The sequence below is a fragment of the Telopea speciosissima genome, chromosome 3, assembly GCF_018873765.1.
Source record: "Telopea speciosissima isolate NSW1024214 ecotype Mountain lineage chromosome 3, Tspe_v1, whole genome shotgun sequence".
NCBI classification, from domain to species: domain Eukaryota; kingdom Viridiplantae; phylum Streptophyta; class Magnoliopsida; order Proteales; family Proteaceae; genus Telopea; species Telopea speciosissima.
Genome location: NC_057918.1, coordinates 15,224,195 through 15,247,482, shown reverse-complemented (window position 1 = coordinate 15,247,482; position 23,288 = coordinate 15,224,195). Strand labels below are relative to the sequence as shown.

The 23,288-nt window shown below is 39.1% G+C and overlaps 1 protein-coding gene across 2 annotated transcripts; it reads left to right on the top strand.

Annotated features, from left to right (window-relative positions):
* The first annotated feature begins 1,085 nt into the window (after nucleotides 1–1,085).
* On the top strand, nucleotides 1,086–22,957 carry LOC122656905 (mitochondrial import receptor subunit TOM40-1-like). Of its 2 annotated transcripts, none has more exons than XM_043851595.1 (12): nucleotides 1,086–1,269; nucleotides 1,329–1,493; nucleotides 2,157–2,238; nucleotides 2,341–2,440; nucleotides 2,581–2,676; nucleotides 2,782–2,832; nucleotides 4,995–5,060; nucleotides 10,730–10,831; nucleotides 18,840–18,908; nucleotides 18,995–19,078; nucleotides 22,121–22,216; nucleotides 22,701–22,957. In XM_043851595.1, the coding sequence occupies exons 2-12, from the start codon at nucleotides 1,361–1,363 to the stop codon at nucleotides 22,755–22,757; spliced, it is 936 nt and encodes a 311-aa protein (XP_043707530.1). In that variant the 5' UTR covers nucleotides 1,086–1,269; nucleotides 1,329–1,360; the 3' UTR covers nucleotides 22,758–22,957. The 2 variants fall into 2 exon arrangements, with proteins under 2 accessions (XP_043707530.1, XP_043707529.1); XM_043851594.1 differs by having other exon boundaries at nucleotides 1,087–1,263; nucleotides 1,323–1,493.
* Nucleotides 22,958–23,288: the final 331 nt, after the last annotated feature.

Sequence of the window (23,288 nt, the reverse complement as noted above, 5' to 3'; positions counted from 1 at the left end):
GGTCGGGCTGGCCCTACCAGGGTTGAGGGCTCAACCTAGACCCGACCCGACCTTGTTCGGGCTTAGGGCGGATTTGGGTTGGTCGGGTTTTTTTGACACCCCTACTAAAATCCCAAAATAGTAATTTGGAATCCTACAATGTCAGTCAAGTCATCATCTAGCCTACTATTGATATAGTTCTAATAGGCGCTTATTGAGAAGAGTGTTCCAATTGTCTAGAGAGGACGATGATGGCATATGTGATCCTAGAACTTACCTTGTTACGGTCTTATATCAGTCATATGGGGGATTGATCCTGCATCGATTATGAAAGTGGTTTGATATGGCCTCTTATGATTTTGGATCCCCCCACCTTACAAGCCAGCTTATTCAGTCAAGTTCTCCTCAGATTTGTATCATACCTTTATGAAGAGGGTGCTAGTGGAAATGGATCTTTATCACCTGTGATTCTCTGCACGGTATAGTTCCTATAGTTCCCTAACAAAGGGGACGAAATGACCATTCCAACCTTGATCGAACACTTTGCCCGAGTGGGGTCCACCGCCCTCTTATCAGAGGCATTAAAGAACCGTACCGGGCATGAAATCACAGGAGATATCCATTTGCGCACCAAGTCTTCCATATTCTCACATATATCACATATGATATAGAGTTTCAAATATAAACTGGCTTTCCAACAAGTTCATAGACTCATGGTATACCAGAACAGTTTCAAACCGGAGCAGTTGGTTTGGTCCGATCCAACTGGTTCTTAGCAATGTAGGGGTGGAACTGGAATCTGCCGTGGAATCACTTATAGAATTGGTCCGATTCAACTGAAAATACAAAGGATGGTTATGGAATCACCATTTCGATTCCAATTTAAGCTGTAAGATTCGTGGAAATCAGTATTGGTACCAGCCGAGTCAGTTACGAATTGACCGACTTACCCATTTTTACCGATTTGATTCCCGATTTTTGAAATACTGAGCGGGGTAGTTTAACCATTTGATCTGCTACATCAGGCCACTACCAGTGTAGCTCGTACCATCCCACTACCTAGGACTCTAGGAGTGGAACGTAGAAAACCCTGCATAAACCCCCAGCCGTCTGTCGCCATTCTTCTCTCTTTCTCTACGAACAGATCTTTTCATTCCGTGGCGGAGAGACAGCAACCGGACGAGGGGAGGGGTTTTGCCTTAACCCAGGGACCTGCTCTTCTTCCTTTCTACTTCCTCTAACCTTTGCTTTCTTGCCCTAAATTGATTTAACTTGCAAATCAAGTCTCCACAACCGAAATTTTGGTTCGGAGACTTTCACACGCACCCACTTCATTTTCTCTTTTTCCATTCCTTCTCTATACTGCTCTACGACGTAAAAAATGGCTTCTGCTGTTGGAGTTGCCCCTCCCACCGCTACCATCAAGGATGGTGAGACCAAGGTTGTAGAGAGGACAGATTATCTGAATTTGCCTTGCCCCATTCCCTACGAAGAAATCCACCGAGAGGCTCTGAGTGAGTGGCAGAACTGGTTATTCTTTATTTTAACCTGCTCTTTAATAATCCATTTTTGTATCTGGCTCAGCAATTGTTATTATGAATCAGCAATTTGGGTAGTATGCGTAAGATTGTTGTTGTTCATGTTCATTGTTAGTGGTGACTGAGAGGATGAGTAAAGCTCTGTGTAGTCCCTCGTTTGGATCTTTCGTTATATTTATTATGCCTGATATGTGTGATGGCATTCATGGGAAAAATTTTAGGCAAAAGTTTTTATGGAGTGTCCCATCGATTGTATCTATGAGTGACCCACCTAGTTATGGGGTTGGTCATGCGTCAATTCTGATAATTGGATATCCATACAATGGTTTGGATTGTTCACTTCCCAAAATCCAATCATGTAGCATTCTTGATAGTCTAAGCAACATGCATCATCTTGGTAGCCTTGGATTTTTAAAAACTTTATTCTGCCACTTAGCCAACTCCAATTGAGTTGAAACTTGACATGTGGGCAGGAGACCTTTGCGTCTACAAATTTTAGCCCCATCAGAACCTCTATACGGTAGACCTTTTTGTCTACCTGTTGTCTGCACTGATACTCTGAAACCTTTGAGTAATGCAGTGAAGTTATCGCAAATGAAGAGATCAATGAGTTAATGTGCTGTTTAATGTGTTTGACAGTGTCCTTAAAGCCAGAACTTTTTGAGGGAATGCGCTTTGATTTTACCAAGGGACTTAATCAGAGGTTCTCTTTAAGTCACAGGTAACTTCTATCCTTCGAAGTTTTGCTGCCATTTTGAAGATATTCCCTCCTCCAAGTTTGCTGCTGTTTCTTATAAACATTTGCTTTGCAACTATGCATCAGTGTATTCATGGGACCTATGGAAGTTCCTTCTCAATCTACTGAGGCCATTAAAATCCCCACTGCTCACTATGAATTTGGGGCTAATTTCCTGGACCCGAAGGTCGGTGTTGGATTGAACCTTTTTTTCATTAACTTTTATTATACCTTTTAATAGCCTTGTAAATGTTTAGGCTTTAAAATTAAGCTATTTTCATCAGAAAAATGACTCTAAACTTTGACTGGATCCATGGTATTCAACAGATGATGCTTTTTGGAAGGATAATGATGGATGGGAGGCTTAATGCAAGAGTGAAGTGTGATTTGAGTGACAATCTTACTTTGAAGGCAAATGCTCAGGTAGCTGAGGTTTTAATGAAGCTTCTGAACTATTGATGCATTTGATCTCATTGGAAATAATTAAATTTTCAGTGATAGGTTAATGACTTAAATTGTTCTTTACAGCTTACAAAGGAGCCTCACATGTCACATGGAATGGTTAATTTTGATTACAAGGTGAGGCACCCTACTTTTGATATCCTTTTATTTTATTCATGTTCTTACGATGCATTTATCTGTTGTCCATATTAGCTTAATCTTGAGAGAGGCATCAAGTGGACAATCGTGTTGCTGTGACAATTCTGTTGTGAAACTTTAGTGTTATTGTTGTCAACTTTTGGAGAGTAGGCATATTAGTGCTATAGTCTCCAGGTTATTAGTGCTAAAATATTCCGGTTACTTCACTCCCTAATGCCTAGGAGACTGAACAGAACAAAGTCACTGTTCTTGAGATTATCTCAAAGGTGAGGTAGTTGAGAAGAATACAAGCTTTTTGTTCCACCACAAAATTGTGAAAAGGCTTCTCTAGTTTTTGGAATCCATTCAGCAAATGCAATTGAAGAATTTGATGAATCAACTGCTGGAATTAGATAGGAGGAGGGGATTAATTACTGGTTGTATGCTAAGGTTTGTTTCAGCTTGTTTGATTACTTAGATCAGTTTTATCTAGTTTGAGTTGGTGTTGGAAGAATCAGTGCTTCCACATGTTTTTGGTTCTCTTCCTTTATGGTAGGATTTTAGTAAGACTTTCTTAATAATGATTATTTATTTAATTTTTAGGAACACTTGTTAGGAAAGTCTACGAGTTTATGGCAGTTCTCTAATTAGAGGTAGTGAAGAATATAAGGGCAAAACATTCCAGCATGACTTGCTTCTGGAGTCATTCCAAAATAGCCCAAGGCAGATAAGCTGGGCCCCAAAATTTGTGTACAGGCAGAACCCAATGTTCCCAGCCTGCATTTCAATTTTTAGCCTAAACGGAGTTCAACAAGTGGCAAAATAAAGCTATGAAAATTAAGGGATTGGTGCATGGACATACACAGACAGATGAAAAATACATAGATGCGTGGACATACATGGAAGTGTATTTCACTTGAATTTGAGTCTGAAAGTTGACACGCGGCTAATCCAAGAGGTGTACAACTAATCCAACAGTCAGTTGCCCAAAGCCAACTGTTGACGTGAGAATGAATTTTATCCATATAACATGTTGCAGAATTCTTGTGACAATTGCCATAGGCCAGACCCAAGCTTTCATTACTTTGTTCCTGCACCTTGTAACTGCTCTCATACTTCAAAAGAATTCTGCATTGTTGTTTTCTGTTTCAATTCAATCTCCAGGCTTGTACTTTCTTCTGTAGCTGCTGTTTTAGGGTGTGATATGTTAGTTACGGATCTCTTTTGAATCTAGAATATCAGGTCTTGGCCTGCAGTTGAAGTTGGTGTGGTACTTATTGAAACAATTCTTGGTTATTCCTAGAATCCAGTAAAAAGTTATTTGAGCAGTTGTTCTCTTATTTTTGGTTGATTGTTATGTCAGTCTTTCGCTTATTACTTGATGCGGTTGCTAGTCAAGACAGTGGTTGTTATTTATGGGCCGAAAGTAAAGGTCAAACCATGGCTTATTAAGATACAGGTTTTCCTTTTATTTTGGCAGTCATTAGTTTGTGGGGATAGATGGATAAGTTGTTTAGTTAGGAAATTTGTTTTAGAAAGCATAGTTTCTATTTCTTAGACGAGTCTCATGTTCATTCAGAAAATCTGAAGTCTAAAAGTTTCTTTCTCTTTAAGAAGGAAGTCAAGTTAGGAGTCCTAGAGTAGTTAGTAAGCTTCTATTTTCTTGCATGTGAGTCTCTATAAAGGATGTAATCCTATAGGTTTAGTGAGATTTGGTGGAATAAAGAATCATGTTTGTGTCTGAGGTGTTGTCACATGGTTTTTTCTCCTTTATCTCTTCTCTTTCTTTCTTCTTCTTGTTTCTCAAGGTTTCTGTTCACAGACCTGAAACGGTATATTTTTTTCTTATTCCTTCCTATTCTCTTCTATTTCTGTAAGCGCAAATCAATTCTCAACTTTTTCCCACCACCTTTCCCTTTAGTCCAGCCTTGGAAATCTGAAAACCAGGCTGTTGTATATCATTACCTTTTTCTTGGTGGCCAATTGCTTGGCATGTGATCCCTCTATATCTGAAGAGAGAACCAAGTGTCTTCTACCTGATTCACGTATTTGACCCTATGATTGCGTCTTTTGAAGTTTGGTTTGACTGCAGCACTATCTAATACCATTCCAGTTTTGAGTACTTTTAAGTGTAAGGAACTTATTCTTTTCTTCTTGTGCAGGGTAAAGACTACAGGACTCAATTCCAATTGGGAAATGGTGCTTTATTTGGAGCTAGTTACATCCAGGTAAGAAATATCTTATTTACGATGCACCATCAGTGTGACAAATTTGGGTTTCTACTTGGAGGATTGAGGAATTTTGATTTCTAAGTATCAAGCTGTATTCTTTGCAATTTTACTTTCAGTGTAATGTACTAATTATTTTCTTTGAAACTTGGTTATCGTTGTTACTTAGCAGTCAGCTTTCAAATTGTCCATTATGTGCCCTATATCTGTCAACAAAATTTCCAGGAGAATGGTGGACTTCATCAATTTCTTGGTCCTCATCTTTGTACATCACCTTATGGTCAAGTTTCATAATGCTTTCAGTAATGGAAAATAGGGTGAGCTGGGTTATTTTGCCTTCAAATGATAAAACTTAGACTTGAAATAGGCGTGGAAACTCCAAACTGAACCATATGTGTTTGGATGGAATGCAAATTTTTGTTGGCCCTGCATTTTTTTTCTTCATTGGATAGTATTTGCCTAAAATAACCATTTTTTATTGGGGAAATATCTTCCCCCTCCCCCCTAAGTATCCATAATATCAAACCTTACCCCCGAGTTTTGAAATAGATAATGTCCTCCTCTACTTTTGAAAGATTCTATCAACCATACCCTAAGTGGCTAACGGTGTTAAAACAGCAGTTCAAAAGACGATATTACCCTCCTTCTGGTTTTCTAACTTTTTTTTTTTTTTTTTTCTTTTCTTTTCTTTTCTTCTGCATTCAAAACCCACTGATTGAAACCACCATAGCCAAGCAGATCGACTATGTTGGTTTTTCCGGTAAAAACCTGCGTCACTCTCCATCTCCCTCTCCTTCGACCCCACTGAAACCCCAAAGCCACCTTCCCTTTCCCTTCTATCTCACTGTAACAGTGAAAAAAAAAACATTGAAACCCTTCTGCAACAATAAAAATGAAGAATACCAACAATTTTAGTGGTTCTCAATCCAAAATTGTTAAATCAAGTGAACTTCAATAAAATCTCCAATTACATATAACAATACAAATCCTCACAGTTGAACTAAAGCAATCCCGAAGTTGAAATCAGGTAGGGGGAAAAAACGAAGAAAAAGAAAAGAAATTTGTCTTCTGTTCTGTAAGAACACGCAAACGAAGCAGAAGAAGAAAAAATTAGCAAGTTTCTCATACCTCGCAGCTGCTTCCAAGGATCGTTCCCATAGTTATTGTTGAGAATGGGTCCTGTACCGTGGGGGTGCAAGGGTAGTTTGGGTAATTTACCATGAATAGGGGGATTGTCCCTATCTTGGTTTCTTAGTTTGTTTTCACGGTTTTATGTTAGTTTCCTAGTTAGGGTTAGCTTCTTATTATATTTAGTTTCTTGGTTGTCTAGGAATGAGTTTCCTATTTTGATGTAATTGGTTATTATTATAAATACAAACTGTGGGAACTCATAGTATCGAGTTCTCTTCTTTTGTTCCCCATCTCTTCTTCTATCGTTTCTTCTCAGAATTTGTAACATGGTATCAGAGCTGATGGTTTGAATCAATCTGGGTTCAAAACGTTGCCGGTTTGAGAGTCGTTTTTAGTTTTCTGATTTAGTTTGGTTTCAATGAAGATTCTTGTGTGCCCATCGGTGTGTTGTTGCCATTGCTGGAGATGGATTTCCTTCTACAACAGAAAATCCTAATCTGATTGAATCGATTATAGTTCTGCTGCTGAGGTGACTAATCACAGTTGTTCCGCTGGGTTGCTGATTTACTACATGATCGGTTGATGAAGATAACTGCTACTGATGTTTTGTTTTGTAAACTACTTCTGATCGAAGGAAGTGTTGCAAGGTTTGGTGATCGAAAGAGGGCTTTCCTCAATCGTATGCTGCCTCTGTTTGAGAGGCGTGGTCCGTTGGACTCTCTTTGTTCTCCATATTGGTTAACAGTTGCAGGAGGTTGCAAGTAATCGTGGTCTCACTGCCTCTGATTTGTTTTTATTCCTCGACTGTGTTCTCTTGGTCGAAGAAATTCTGCTGGTTGAAAGATTTCTGGTATCCTGCTGGTCGTTGGGTTGAGATGTGCTCGATTATCTCGGATATTCTTCCTATTTTTTATGGTACCTTCACTGTTTGTGTTTCACCACCTACGGTAACGATTTATTTTCTTCTAATAGTGCTAATCGATATCCTTCTGCTACTTCTGGTTTCTACTGGTTTTTTCTTCGATTGATGCTATCGATTTGCTGATAATAAAAAAAAAAATTTGAAGACCTGCTGCGTCTCGATATACCAGATCCGTTGGCTGCTCGTCGTTTGCAGATGTTCTTGTAGTTTCTATCGATTTTGGCTGATTTTCTGGTATTTTCCCCTTGTTATCGAAACCCTTGAGATCCTGTTTTCACGGTTTGGTGGTTGCTTGAGGAAGACGATGAATGTTTCAAAATGGGTTTCCCTTTATGAGTTGGTTTCCTTTTAGTTACTTTATTCCTTTAAGTTTCCCTTTATGCCCTTATCATCTCCTCTTATCTACCTTTGTCCTTATTTTACTCTAAATTCCCTTCATGTCCCCTGACTTCTTTATTTGTCAATTGCCCCTTAAAAATTCTGGTTAATTATGGTTCTACCATTTGCTATTGCCGATTGTGTACTTGGGTGGGTCCACACTGAACCCAATTGGGTATTTTAACCCGGTTTTTGCATCACTTGGAGATTGCATTAATTATTTACAGAATTGCCATTGGACTTACAAATTAAATGGTGGATCCAGTCATATCAATTTGGAGTTCCAATTTCGGCTGTTTCCCATTGGCTTTATCTTATTGGTCCACGTGTAATGCTACACGTGAGGGGGAGATTGGAGATTATCTTGGTGATTATTGGTGCTTGTGGTTATTGCGTTGCTCAAGAATTATTTGGAAATTTGTTTGATTTATGACTTTGCTTCAGTCACTCTTTCTTGAAGATTATTTTTATCTATACATGTCATCTGCTCGTATCCACAGCAACATTAAGAGTTTATGTGTTTGGTTCATTAACAGTACAACTTTTATCTACTTGGTCCACGGCTGCCTTACGTCGAGTGGTTCGTCAGCAACCATATGCTGTCTTTGATTGGTCAGTTAGTAACCAGATGTTGTCTTTGTGAATTGTATCCGTATTCTACAAGCACCGAGATGATGTACAAGTACCGTAGTAGTACCTCTGAGACAATAGCCTTTTTGTGAAATGGTGCCTTTGAGAGAGTTGCGAGATTCTTCTTGTGATGTAGCTGTTGAAGCTGCACTTTTACTTGTCTTCTTTGGGAAGATTTTGTGATGTTGCTGTTGCTGTTATATGATCTTTAGATCGCAGTTGGGGTTCTCTACCGCTTATTATTGCTCGTTGCTATTTGGTTCTATTCGACATGATTTCCTTTACTTACTGTTGCTGATTGGTGGCCATTGTGCTTGAGCTGGTGATGGGTTGTTGGATGCTACAATTGTTACCTTTTGCTTTTGTTTCAAGCTGGAGATTTCTTTTTGCTATATGTGTATTCCAGCTTGAGGGGGAGTGTTGAGAATGGGCCCTGTACCGTGGGGGTGCAAGGGTAGTTTGGGTAATTTACCATGAATAGGGGGATTGTTCCTATCTTGGTTTCTTAGTTTGTTTTCACGCTTTTATGTTAGTTTCCTAGTTAGGGTTAGCTTCTTATTATATTTAGTTTCTTGGTTGTCAAGGAATGAGTGTCCTATTTTGATGTAATTTGTTATTATTATAAATAAAAACTATGGGAGAGGAACTCATAGTATCGAGTTCTCTTCTTTTCTTCCCATCTCTTCTTCTATCGTTTCTTCTCTAGTTTTTCCTTTTCTTCTTAGGATTTGTAACGGTTATCAAAGCGGGAAAGCGACCATGGCATTTTAGAGGGATAAAATTCAAGGCGACACCGCCATGGTGCCTAAGGTGTCCAAGGCGACCAAGGAGCTTGGACGCCATGGTGTTGCCATGGCGACACCTTGATAACTATGATCGTTTCAAAGCAAACAAGGGAAGAGAAGAAGAGAGATCCAGCGATTCGAACTTTCTTGACCTTCGATTTCGCGGGATGGAAAGGGAAAGTTCCTGAACCTTCAACAAACCGCCGTTTCCACCTGTTCTTGGGCGTTTTATTGTTCTCTCACTACTGGAAATGGGATCAAGCGGGCAATAATGACTTGAAAGGTGATTTAGCTCACCTCTATAAACCCTAAAGTTGGAGATGGTGTGAAGTAGATTACTTCTGTCTTTATTTGAAGATCTTTGATATGGTGATTCTGGGGGAAGAAGAACACAGGGGTTTTTGAGGGAAGAAGATGAAAAAAGGGTTTTGGGGTTGAAGAGGGCAAAATTGAAATAAAATTACATTGAGGGTAATATGGGGTTTTAGAAAATTTGTAAATGCCCACGTCATCACTTAATGGCGTTTTTTAACGATCAGGGTACGGTTGATAGAATCTTTCAAAAGTAGGGGAGGGCATTATCATTATTCAAAACTTGGGGGTGGGGTTTGATAGTATGGATACTTAGAGGGGAGGGGGATGATATTTCCCCTTTTTTATTTTCTGCACAAATACAACTGAAAATTTTCAACTGCTACTTTCTCAATATTGTGGACGCTACATATTTTCACATCACTTTGCATCAACTTTACTTCCAACCCAACACCCCATTGAAAGAGATCTTTATATTTTCGTTTCCATTTCATTTTATCAATGTGAGTTTTACTTCATCTGAATAAAAATCTAGCCGAGTGGAGCCTTAGAATCTGAAGTACTTGAGAAACTTTTAGATGTAAACATTTATAGAGATGTTAAGCTGTTTTTATTCCTTTATTATTTTTCTCCTTATTCGAGTTGAATTCCGAAATTCTTGAATTATGTATTACCCATCTTTCGTTCTGTTTTTTTTCTCCCCTCATGTTTTAGAAATTTCATGTTCCCATGGTCCAGTTCATGCTCTAAAGTTGTTTCACTTATTATTGGATGGAAGAGATCCCATTTTTGGGTATTAATCGGACTGTTAAAGTACATTGGTTTGTGGTGGATAGATGCTTTGAGGTGACTTTATCTTCGCTGAAGTTGGGGAAATAATAGAAAGTAATGTTTCATTTACTTGTTTTATTATTAATTTCACAACTGGAAACAGAAATCCTGAATGCTGGGGTTGTGGAGGATGCCTTTGAATATTAAAAATATTAGAGAAATTCTAACTGGTATTAATCTATTTAAAAGCATTGTTTTAAAAGAAGCCAATTTCAATCAATAATATACCCATCCTTGGTGAATGATGGAGCAGTTTTCCTGTTTGACTTGTTTTTTGTCATTTTGTGTGATCTGCTGGTGTTTAAGAGGATTGAAGCCTGCAGTAATTTATGCATCCTCATAGTCTTAGTTAACAACTAGTAGGAAGTCCTCAAGTAATGAGAAGAATCGGTAAGAGAGAGATTGATGGTTCCCTACATCTACCCTTCTATTTTCAGATTATGCCTATTATATGCTTTCATTTAAGAGGCTTGCTTGTTCAAGCGTTCATCACTGGTGACATTGTTGGTGAAATGTTTATTGCCTTTTCAAGTGGAATTCTAATATTTCTAGTAGTTTTTTGAATGTTGATTCAGCAAAATAAGGCACTGTGCGTATCAACCCCTCCCCTGTGTGTGTGTGTGTGTGAAATGTCTTTCTTTTTCAATCTACTGAAAGTGTGTCTTTTTTCTTATCTGCAGAGCATTACCCCTCATTTATCCTTGGGCAGTGAAGTCTTTTGGGCTGGTCAACATAGGAAGTCTGGTATTGGTTTTGCTGCTCGATACAACTCAGACAAGATGGTACTATTATTTTCTTTTCATCTGTCATTAATTTCTTGAGTGCTCATGCTTCTTGTTCTCAAGATTTTAAGTTTTGGTATCTGGTAACATATCGGAGGGTGATTTTAAGTTTCTGTATCGGGTAACATATCTGTGGGGGAATAAGAATGCTTGTGTCCTGGCGATGGTCGCGGACGACGCAATGTATATCCCTGTTGGGGGGCCACTTCTGCTTTCCCTCACCCGGCTTACCTCTCTTTTGGAGCCGTTGTGAGATCGTATATGGGAAGAGGGATAGGCAAAGTCCTACATGCACTAGTATTTCTTTTCCTTGTATTAATTTCTTTTGGAGTCGCCACCTAGATCAGGGTTTAGGACCCATAAATGCCTCCCCCTCTCAGGGGAGTGAATTAATTCTAATGGATAAGGCATTGATAAATTCAGATCTCTGGGAAGTGCCAAATTTACGGGCTGGGAAGGAGTTAGGCACCCAACCATGCCCGTCCGATGATTGTTTTTCCCCCCCCCCTTATGTAGACCAAACTAGTAGGTTAATTTGTCTTGCTAACTAAACCTAGATACTATGCTTGCATGATAATACTGCTTGTATGAAAATTGACCTACTGTAGAGTCTGTATGAATGCAATATATATGCATTCAAAGAATTATATTGGGGGGGGGGGATATGTGTAGATGGGGGAGTTACCGAACCAAAGCCTAAGGTCATCCGGCTACCTACATATCCCGAATGGTTGAGGAATCAGGTTAAGCATAGTTCAACATGCATTTATGAGATGACATACGGGGGATGAGGATCATGGTATGAATGTATGTATGTGTTTGTGCGCATGTATATGCATGTGGGATGTATGATGTATGTATGATTCTAATGAATATGAATGAAAATGTATATAACTATGATGTATAAATAATTTATGCATGATTCTAATGAATATGACAGAAGCTGACTTGGTCAGGCTTCCTACATACCCTAGATAGGGATCATGTCAACTGCAGTTTGGTACATGACTGGGAAGATTCTTTCATTCTTAGGGTTTTGACCGCCATAGGGGTTTTATCATTGGTATTAAAAAGGTTGGGCCTGATGACATTGTTCAGATATCTATTGGATCCTTATTGGAAAGTTGGCAGCCTAATGGTGGATCGCAAAAAGGCCAGCATCAAGACGGCATGTTGGGGGTTTTGGGAGTACATATGCAAGTATATAATGCTAATATAACATGGTAATGGTATATAAAGTAAGCTACATGACATATTACATCATGCAGGAAAAAGCTTGGGTTAGGGTCAGAAAACCCCAACGTGGGTGCACAATTAGGCAAAAGGAACTACATATCTTTGATCTATACAGAAATCTGAGTAACTACGTGTAAAAAGGGTGGAGAGAGAGAAATACATTTTTGGGGCTGAAAATGGGCTTACCGGGTGAAATTCGGAGCTTCTAGAACACTTTGGGATTTTGGGGATTTTTTTTTGTGAATTTCCATTCTCATTGGATTTTTCTGTGATTCCCCCTAGATTATAGATCTTCTCTAAGGGGTTGGGGCACCGAGGGACTGTCCGGAAAAAATCAGAATTCTGATGTGCAAAGGAGCTTTGAGGTCTGTTTCAACCAAGGACCCATAGCCGTATTTATAGAAATATGAGAGGAGAGAGGAGGAGCCAAATTTTTCAATAGAGACTTTGGCATCTCCATTAGAGGTTGGGCAGCGCTACCCAAGCACCCTTGGAGAAGCTGCCACATGGCAGGCTCTCAAGGGCTCAAGAAATGGGCCCCTTGTAGGGTCCGCATCAATCGCCTCTTATGGGGAGACTTCCGGAGGTTCTTACTGTCAGATTTTGACGATCCATATATCTTCATAAAATATTTTGAAAGTATTATCCAATAATGCAAAGATCATTAGGTCAACCATAAATTTGGCTAGGAACACAGGCAAAATTGTGCCCGAAGCGGGCGGCCCTCACATAATTAGGGTTTGATAGAATGATGGCCAAATAGTGTTTGATTTGCACAAAATTTCGGACACTTTCATATCATAGAAATATGCTATTTAGAAAGTTTTCACCCATTTTGACAATATTTGGACACTAGTCACTCCAGGGGCAAAATGGTCATTTTCTGCCAAAAAATTCTTAAGAGTTGTTTTGGGCTCCAATCACTAGCAGCAAGGGGGGGGGGGAATGTTTTGGGATGACAAAGTTCAATGTCTATAGAATGCCTCTTTGAGTGATTGCATGCAGTGGATGAAAATCAAAGAAATGACTCAATTTTGTCAACCCGGTATACTTAGTGGAGTGCTGTAGGGAAAAATCCTGTCCTAAACACAAAGTTCAGATGTCAAGGGAATGATATTGTCTTAAGCAAAAGAGGGGAGACAAATATTTGGGAGGTTGCTATTCAGAAATAATCCTGTTCTATGTGGACGCTCCAGGGGAATGATCAAGGGAAGTGTTGTAGGGAAAAATCCCAGGGAAAAAGAAAAACCCTACGTACAGAGTTCAGATGCCAAGGGAATGATCCTGTTCTAAGCAAATGAAGGGAAATGGGGTAATTCAGAGAGGAGACTGCTGTAGGAAAAATCCTATCCTACGCAGGCGCTCCTGGGGAAGCAACATGCTATAGGGAAACATTCCTATCTTGTGGATGGGGTACAAATGCTAAGGGAATATTGTTGTCCTAAGCATGTGAAGAAGGAAAATGACCTAGAGGGTCGTTGTAGGGAAAAATCCTGTCCTACGCAGACAATCCTAGGAAAGTGACTTTTAGGAAACATGCTATAGGGAATCAATCCTATCTTATGCACAGGGATTCAGATGCTAAGGGAATATTCATGTCCTAAGAAAATGGAGGATCTAGGGAGCGATCTTAGGCAAAAATCTTATCCTACGCGGGAGACTCCGGGAGAATGGTTTTTGGAAGAGAGGTATACGGAGTCATTCCTATCTTATGCGCAAGGATTCAGATACTAATGGAATGATCCTGTCCTAAGCAAGTGAGGAGAATGTAATTGGTCCAAGAGGCTGTTGTAAGGAAACAATCCTGTCCTACACAAGTGACTTGGAGAAAAATAATCCAGGGGAAGTGAAGTAAGGAATTAATCCTGTCATATGCACGATGCCAAGGGAATGTTCCTGTCCCAAGCAAGCAAAGAGATGTAATTGATCCCAGAGGGCAGTTGTAGGGAAAAATCTTGTCCTACGCAGATGACCCTAGGGAGATGAAATTTAGGGGTGTGCCATAGGAAAATAATCCCGTCCTATGTATGAAGTTTCAGATGCTAAGGGAATAATCCTGTCTTAAGCAACTGAGCATGAGAAGGGACGACCTAGGGGAATACTATAGGGAAATAATCTTATCCTACGCAGATGATCCTAGGGAAATAGGAGAACGGGTACCATCCAGTGCAACATGCAAAAAGGGTAACACAATCTTAGTATAGAGGTGCGAATGGAGAAGCAAACTACTGTGGTATGCAGAAGGGAAACACAATCCTAATGTGAGTGACTCTAGGGGATGCAATTTGCAAGAGGAAAACACAATCCTTGTGCGTATGCTCGACTGTAAAATGGGAGAGCAGTCCGATGCCGTAAAGAAGGGAAACACAATCCTAACGCAAAGGTGCTACTGGAAAATCAATCCAACATGCTATGCAGGAGGGAAACACAATCCTAATGCATAGTCACTTATTGGGGAGAGAGATGAAAGTGCCACATGCAAGAGGGAAACACAATTCTAGTGCATGTACTCAGTGCAGTCCAATGCCCGTGCGAAAGGGAAACACAATCCTACCGTAGAGGGGCAAATGGAAAAGCAATCCAACATGCTATGTAGTATTGTGACTTCTTTGGACATCTCTACCAGGGAAGGATGACCAAAGGGACAAACCACTCAATAATTTTCTTTTCTTCTGTCTTTTTTTTTCCTTTCTTTTCCCCCGCCCTTGTAGGGCACAAATTCTCATCTAAGCGCATTGCGCAAATCCCTGCTACCGGTATGGGCTCATCGGACCACTTGGAATGGGTAAATGAGATGTGATGGATATAGGGTGGCTATGAATAAGGTGGGTGGATAGATCATTCTCCCAATGATATCTGACCCAGACTGTAACACCGTCTTTTCATTTTCTTTCATCCTCTAAATGAAAGACTCCACTGCTTGTATTCTTGTGTATTTCTTCTGTGTTGTGTATCTGCTCCTGTATTATTGGTCATGAGGGAGTCACACAACCTGGTTGGGTGACTCAAGGACAGATCCAAAATTCCCTGATTCTGATCTTGGCAGACACTTCTCTTTTGTGTTACCAGTTGTTACTGAAGATCTTGGAAGAAGGGGATGTTGACAGAGGAATTCAGAAGCAGAAATGATGGATGTGATGGAGGACTGAAAGTCGAATCCTAACTTGTGGAATACAGGAAGTAATGATAATGGATGATGTTTTTTTTTTAAAGATGGACCAAACTTGACTGTAACTTCATCAAGCTGCCTTTGTATCCTGAATGGTTTGAGAATCAGGTCGAACGTAGTTTAGGCCTCGGGATATCGTAGCTTTGCTAATTAAGTTCCGTCATAGCTGGGTGAGCACGAGGCTGTCAATGGGAATCTCATCATCATTCAGCCTAGGAGGTCTTTACGGGGTTGTAAAACCTAAATGATATTAGGCATAAATATGTATGTTGAAGGAGCTATGTTCCGATCAAACCTAATTTGGTATGCGTGAATGCTGTCAAAATAGCTTTGAATGAAAATATTTTTTTGATTTCAAAACAAATGAATATTTTACCGCATTTTTGGTTTTTAACAATGTTTTACCATATTAAGATTTATGAAATTTTTAGATTTGAGAAAAACCCCAGCATTAAAAAGTTGAAAATTGCACCTACCGCCAAAAATTCAGTTTTTTGTTCTTGAACAGGGGGGTTGACTTTTTATCCTTTTGAAATTTGGTTTTTTAACTTTTTTTATTGGATTCAAAAGGGGGTATTTGCTTATTTATGAATAGTATCTTAAGTAAATGAAATAACAAATATAAAACCATTTACTTAAAGATAAGTGTCTGCATTGGTTTCCAACCAATGTCCAAGAACAATATACACTATCAAACTTGGGTCAAAAACCACAAGTCCCATTTTGATTTTTTTTTTGGGGTGAAAATAGTTCATGCATTGTGTTTAGAATGTAAAAAATAGGCTGTATATAAAAAATCAAATAAAAAAAAGCATTTCTGAGCCTTGAAACCACCAACTTGAGTTGGCTGGGAAAAAATCACTGGTTTCGACCATATCTCGGTTTCTGGCTGGTCAAAACCCAAGTTTATAACCTTGGTTCAAACTTGAAGGATACGTAAGAAAAGATGTATATTTGACAAAGTAAGATTACATTGATATACTGGTGGAATGAGAACGCCAGTTGAGAGTTACAAAAGGATACTAGATGAAACAAAAGGAGTCTCAATAAAAGGGGACCTTCAGTGTGACACTGGTCCTTACTGCAACTGCTGAATATCTCGAGTTAGTGCTACCACATCATTATCAATTAATTCATGGGTGTCTAGAGCCTTGTCGGTAAATTAGACGCTCAATCTCATAATTGGTGAAACCAAACTTTGCTAAGGATGCGCTCCGCCCTAGGTTCGTTATGCCATCCTTGCGGAAGTCTAGTTTATCCATTTTATTCCTTGAAGCAATACCTCGGCCACGGTCACAACCATAGTTGTCACGGCGTTTAGGTGACCCAAGGCGTTGGAGAGGGCCCAAAATCAAGGGGACACCAACTAGGTGTCCAAGGCACCTGGACGCCTAGACAACTATGGTCACAACACTGTCCACCGTCCCGAGTCTTTCCATTCCAATTAGTCCTTGCACAGTATACACAGACCAATAACCTTTCTGCTTTGTTTTTCTTAGCGCGAAAACTGACCTTGGAAGGGTGGAACTTGCCTTGCCTTCATTTCTTTTTCAAATATTCCTCGTAGGAGATTGCAAATATTGATGTGAATCTCGGAGGGAAGATCACGTTGCCATACCAGTTTGACCTTCTCTCTCAGAATTGCCTTAGGGTTCGAGGGTGGTGTTAGGATTGGTTTGATGTGTAAGGTGGGATCTGTTTCTGGAACTTGGTCGTTACTGAAATGGATCATGGCCACAGACTGGGTTGATGAAACTGGGGATGGAGCATGTAGATCATATGTAGGAGAGGATGACATTGTGAGCCCCCAAAAGTAAAGCGGTTGATATCCGTATGCTTTGGTGAAGGTTTTTTTTTAGGGAGTCTGTATGAAGGGGTAATGGAGGTGAACTTAGATGGTATGGCGGTGAATGGTATGATTGTATGGTGTACTTGGATGGTATGATGGTGAATGGTACGATTGTATGGGTAAACTTGGATGGTATGATGGTGAATGGTACGCTGGTATGGGTGAACTTGGATGGTATGATGGTGAATGGTACGATTGTATGGGTGAACTTGGATGGTATGATGGTGAATGGTATGATTGTATGGGTATCCTCAATAAGGTTGTCCTAGGAATTGTTGGGGGAGGTGGAAGTGATCAAGGCAATGTGTTGAGGTCAAAACCATACGGTGGATATTCTGCTATCCCATCTAATGGCAATTCTTTCCAAACGCATAATCTCTTCACACTCGACGTCCAAAAGCTGTTCCTGGTCAGCTTTAGTCAAATTTTGCTTCTTCTTCGGAGGACATGTTTTCAGAGTGGTTTTGGCAGTCTTGGCCACAGGCCTGAGCAAAGCTCTGTATTTGCGTGCAGTCAGATGCTTTTTATTTCCTAATAGTGGGGACGTCACTGACCTAACGGAGGTGGGATCAGACCCTGAAGAATCCCCATGCAACATATTGACAGTATTATATGTAGGAAAGGATTGGTGATCATAGCTGATTGTTGCTGTCTAGGCCTCAACTCAAATTTTCCGGCCTCTAACAGGTCTTGGATTGCATGTCTAAGAGGAATGCAACAATTAGTGGAGTGCTCATTCTGGGCATGGTATTGGCAATAGAGATATCACTGGTACCAATGAGGTAGGGGATATACATTGCTGTCACTGCTGTTATTCTTCTCTACTCCATTTACATTTTTCTGACGAGTAGCAACTTTTCTCCATCGCTTATAGCACACGGGAGGACTTCTTTGGCTCTTTTTATAAGGTAAGAGAAATTGCATTGATTAACCAAGAAAAGAGCAATCTGGCTATCTTTTTAGTCATGCACAAGGTTGGATTATCACTTTTGTTTCAGTTCAAATTCTGCTACTATTTTCTGAGCTTGTCATTAATTTACAGAACAGTACTGCAGTGGCAGATTTTTCATGGATCAAAACATAAATTTTGGTTTGAATTCTCAAGTTCCTGTTTGTGCCTATTTGTTCCCTTTTGTTTGGGTTGCTTCTCTTTAAGATAATTGCTACTTTAACATTCATTAATCCCTTTCTTATGTAACCATTGAAATTTGACCAGAAATTGGTCCTCCCAGATTGCACTCAGCCCATATTTCCTTAGTTGAAATGCCCATTGGGTCTTACTGGATTTCTATTTTGATTTCAGTCTAATTGGACTTAAGTTGGTTCAGTTCTAGCAATTTTCTGACTCTCTCCTGTACAAGTGCTGGTTTTGGCTTTAGTTGGTGCATTTGCGATTTAAATTCATGTGGAAATATTCTAGGCCCTATAATTTGCATCTATTGGGAGTTACTCTCTTGCCCGCTCTGCCATCTGATTGTTAATGTTCACCACAACTTTATTTAGTGCAATTGAAATTGAATTGCTTGGGGGGTAGATATCAGATGCTCCTTTTATTCATCGTTGAATGTTTGTAGTTGCCCACACCAAGTGTGGATTCCTTGAGTTTTTTTTTAAAAGTGGACAGGACATAAGAAACAGGAACAAATGATTTTTATGTGTTCAAATTTTATTACAACGCATTCAGTAGATCCATAATCTGTTGTTAAGAGAAGGATAATGTTTTACTCTCAAAAGATTTGATTTCCTCCCTGTAGGTTGCTACTGGGCAAGTTGCTAGCACAGGCATGGTTGCTCTTAGCTATGTCCAGAAGGTATCTGAGAAGGTAAGCGAGTCTGCATTGAAGAATTTCTTGTGACCAGTGTTGTATGCATTGTATACTGTCGTCTTATGTTGCTGTCAGCCTTGCAGGTTTCTCTTGCATCAGATTTTATGTACAACTACATGTCAAGAGATGTTACAGCAAGTTTTGGTTATGATTACATCCTACGACAGGTAATCTTTTTTATTCAATACTGTGTTTGGAGCAGGACCAGGGAATATTTGTTTAAGAGTCTGGTTTAAAGTTCAACGGTAAACCAGATACGATACTTTTTATTCTCAATTGCCTAGATAGGGTGGAATGTCAGAGCAGGGTTAGTGTAATTGACAACAGGTTTAGAGGGTACAGCTTTGATGAGTGAAGTTGATTGTCTAGGCATCATTTAGGCATCACCTCACCTGGAAAGACTAAATCACTTAGACGCCTTGGCTAAATTGGACGAGGAAAAGGGTGGGAGAGCACCTCATGTACGGTTATGTTATGTACTTACTGATCCTCCCTCTTGACACTTGGTGCATTAAACTCCTTTCACACATTTGGAATTGTAGCTGGATAGCTTCCTAAGAAGCTATGCTAACTTTATGCATTAATGCTGCCACCGAAAAACAAAACAAGGACAAATAATGGATCATCTGCATCTGACGTACTTGCAATGAAAATTGAACTAAAGCCAGTATTAGAAGTGTCTAATAATATTGACATGATTGCTTATTAAAATATGCATTATAAGCATATGAATATTGTTGTTTTCTGAATTGGCGTTTTAATGCAGTACTAATCTCGAATCAGTGAGATCCAGTGGGAGATAAGATTGTGACAGGATTGCACGTAAGGAATAAAACCAGATTTCCGAAGAATTTTAATAACACAGGATCAAGGGATGATCCAATGGTCAGTTCCTATTTGAAGAAGGAATTCCCAACTCTGAGAATCGATGGGGATTTCAGAAAATCCAATTTAGAAACCAGTTTCAGCAAAACATACCAGTTCTATTGATAACGAGAAATATGAAATCAGATAATGAACACAAAACTTGAAAATCAAGTTGACTGAAGTTAGACTTGAAATATGAAAAACCAGAAATCTATCAAAAGATGGAATTTTGAAACCATAGGATACTTTAGAACAGAAACTAATTTCTAAGTATGGAAGCAGAACTGAAATCCAATGGTTAAATTTGAAGTTTCAGAAAATCCCTAGTTGGAGTAGGGATTCAAGAAACCAGAAAAAGATAAGATTTTATGCTAAGAATTTAATCATAATTAGAAATGGATATGAAGAGACAAGATAATGGTTTCACCTAACCTTGTTATAAATGGAGAAGAAGAGAGGAAAAAAGATGGAATTTTGAAACCGTAGGATACTTCTATGGTTCTCATAGGATCCTGTGCTGATCCAATGCGTGTGTGTAGAGGCATATGTGCATGCCCGCGGGATTAGTTGGGCCGAAGGTCTGGGCACCCTTGTTAGCCAAAAAAAAAAAAGAGAGGAGGTGAGAAGGAATCAAGTATGGGTTACCAATCCTGTATGCCAAGTTCAACAGCTTGAAATCTCTTTAAAAAAAAACTCATATTTCTGTACTCAAATCATCTCCTATTGATGAGAGATGTATTACATATATAATTACCTAAATGATGTAAATAAGTCACTAAAGGCTTATTTTAGTGGAACTAAGGCTTTGGGTTGGGTTATATATTTGATGGGCTTTTGATCCCATGGGTTTATTTTGTAATGGGCTCAATGGGCCTAAAATATGGGTAGAAAGTAGGAAAACGGGATTTAGTTTATTAGTTTAGTTAGAGTCCTATTTTGAGTCTGCTTCTTTATTATTTTACTTTCTTAGTCAATTTGGGTTACCTTATTAGTCAAGGATAGGGTTAGGCATTTCCTTTTTAGTGTCTAAGCCTATTTTTGAGTCTTCTATATAAGTTTGTAAGGAAGGCTAGCATTAAACATGAATTTGATTAATGAAATATTGGCTTTAACCTTTGTTAAAAATCCTAAGATAGGTTGGGTGAGATGCCCAGGGTGAGTTGAGATAGCCATCCCCTTCCCCAACCCCCTCCATCGATCTCCAATCAAGCTCCATTCAAGTTTCAATTCTACCATAGCTGATCTCTTGAAGAAACATATTCAGTTCCTGGAATTTCTCTGCAAGGTTCAAGATATTTTCAAACAACTAGTAAGTCTGAAATTGAAATTATGCAATTTTTCTTCCTTTGTAGAAGGTCACATGCAACTATGCAAGATAATTTTCGTGAGAATTCTGCCCAGCCAAATGTAACCGTTAGAACCTTCTGAAATTATGATTGAATCTTCCTCAAGCCCTACGAGAGATTTGATTCAAATTTCATTACCATCTATCCAGCCGATTGTTTGAAATTACCATTTTACCCCTCGATCCTATTTCTACTAGGATTCCTCGATAATTTCAGATTTAGTGATCTGATTTAACTAGAACTTTCAGCATCTCTTCTCTCCCATATAATGCACTCTCCTAACTTAACCCTAACATCTAACCCTAGGCCCATCAAACCCTAACCCTAATTTCATAATTTCACATAATTTGACCTAGCCGATTTTCCCAATCCATAGCAGATCCTGGTTATTGGTTCTAATTGGTTTCCTACCAATCTAGAATTACATTTCTAAATTAACTCATAAAATGACTCTTAATCATTTCGTATACTGATTTAAAGGAAATAGGCTCAAAACAGAGCTCTTAAAACCTATTAAGTATTCTAATCTTAGTCAAACACTTAATTACTAATTTCATGCATTAACTTTACCCCCACTTTATTATAAGAGGCCCATTACATTAATAAACCCCACACTACAAAGCCCAAGACCCATAGTACACAATCATGGGCTAAAATAAAGTCTTCTGAGGCCCAATTGGCTCCCCCCCCCTCCCCCCCAATCTTTTTTTTCTTGGTTCATGAGTTTGGAAAGGGGAAATATGAAAACCAATAAAAAATAGACAAGGAAAAACAAGAAGACAGAATCAGCTACTTCAGTATTCCATACTTTGCTGATATGTTCTCTTTTCTGTTTGTCTCCCTTAAAAATTACCAGATTGTATAAACCTAGCTTTTTGACCAATGGAACCATAGATTCAACTCCTGTTTTCTTTTAGTTTGTGAGTATGGAAAGATTTCTCTCCGTTAGAAAAGAGAAGATGGGAAATTCATGGACTATGAAACTTTTGGTTGCAGTGTCGTCTCAGAGGGAAGATTGATTCCAATGGTTGCACATCTGCTTTCCTGGAAGAACGGTTGAATATGGGTCTGAATTTTATTCTTTCTGCTGAGGTGAGAATCTGTTTGTCAATTGATGCTTCCTATGCTTTGTGCCTCTTATGGTTTCAGTCCGGTTGATTTGGAAACTCAGAATAGGCATGTCTATTCAAAGTGAAAAAGGAAGGGGTTCTTATCCTTTTTTCTTAAAACATATGCAATGAGGATGGGGACTTACATCCGGGCTAACCGTATAATGTATCACATTATTTTGGTTGGTCTGGGAATTATGTGGTGAACCATTCTGGGCAAAATATTGTAGATAGTTTGATTATTGAGCTGAAATTTGTTTAGAGTTACCTCTTGCCGGGTCTGCTCAAATTGGCATAATGTCATGTACTGGGTGGAGTACAAAAGGCTAAGTTTCACATCAAGAATCAGTCGTTTTTGTGACATTTATTGTTTTATTATGGAAATATTAGTCTTTGTTCATCAGAACCTTCTTTTTTCTTGAAAAAAAATAATTTATCCTTTGGTTTTCTGCTATTTCTGCTTGCAGATTGATCACATGAAGAAAGACTACAAATTTGGGTTTGGTTTGACTGTAGGGGAATAGAGAAAAGAAGGCTTGAGGTCCATATTGAAGGGCTTAATTATTTTTGTCCTACATGCTTCTGTTTTAATTAGCTCACTCTTGTTCATCAATTTCTTCGAGCACATGTTCTCAGCAGCTCAATGAGTTATTACTTTTTGAGTGGATATATTTTTCTTTTACTTTTCTTTATAGGTAGAGGGAAAGTTTTCAATTTTGTATTCTGTCTGGGTTGGTCAAATGGCATCGACACCCATGGTTCCTTCAGTGCTTTGGTAGTCCTAATAGATGATGGCAACTTGAAGCCATGATTTTTCCTCATGTGCAGAATTTTACTTCAGAATAATGCAGGTTAATATGTTGCTCCTTTATAATTGGTTTGCAGGTTAAGATAATTTTCACAGATTTACTTATTCCTTGATTTGTTATGGTGGGGTCGGGTAAGAGTATAATCCTGCATTAAGCAAAGGTGTAAGTTGGCTCGAAGCTACAGAGCCACATTGGTAGCAAGGTACATCTTTAAGCAGAGGGGACTTAATTGATTAACTCTTCCAT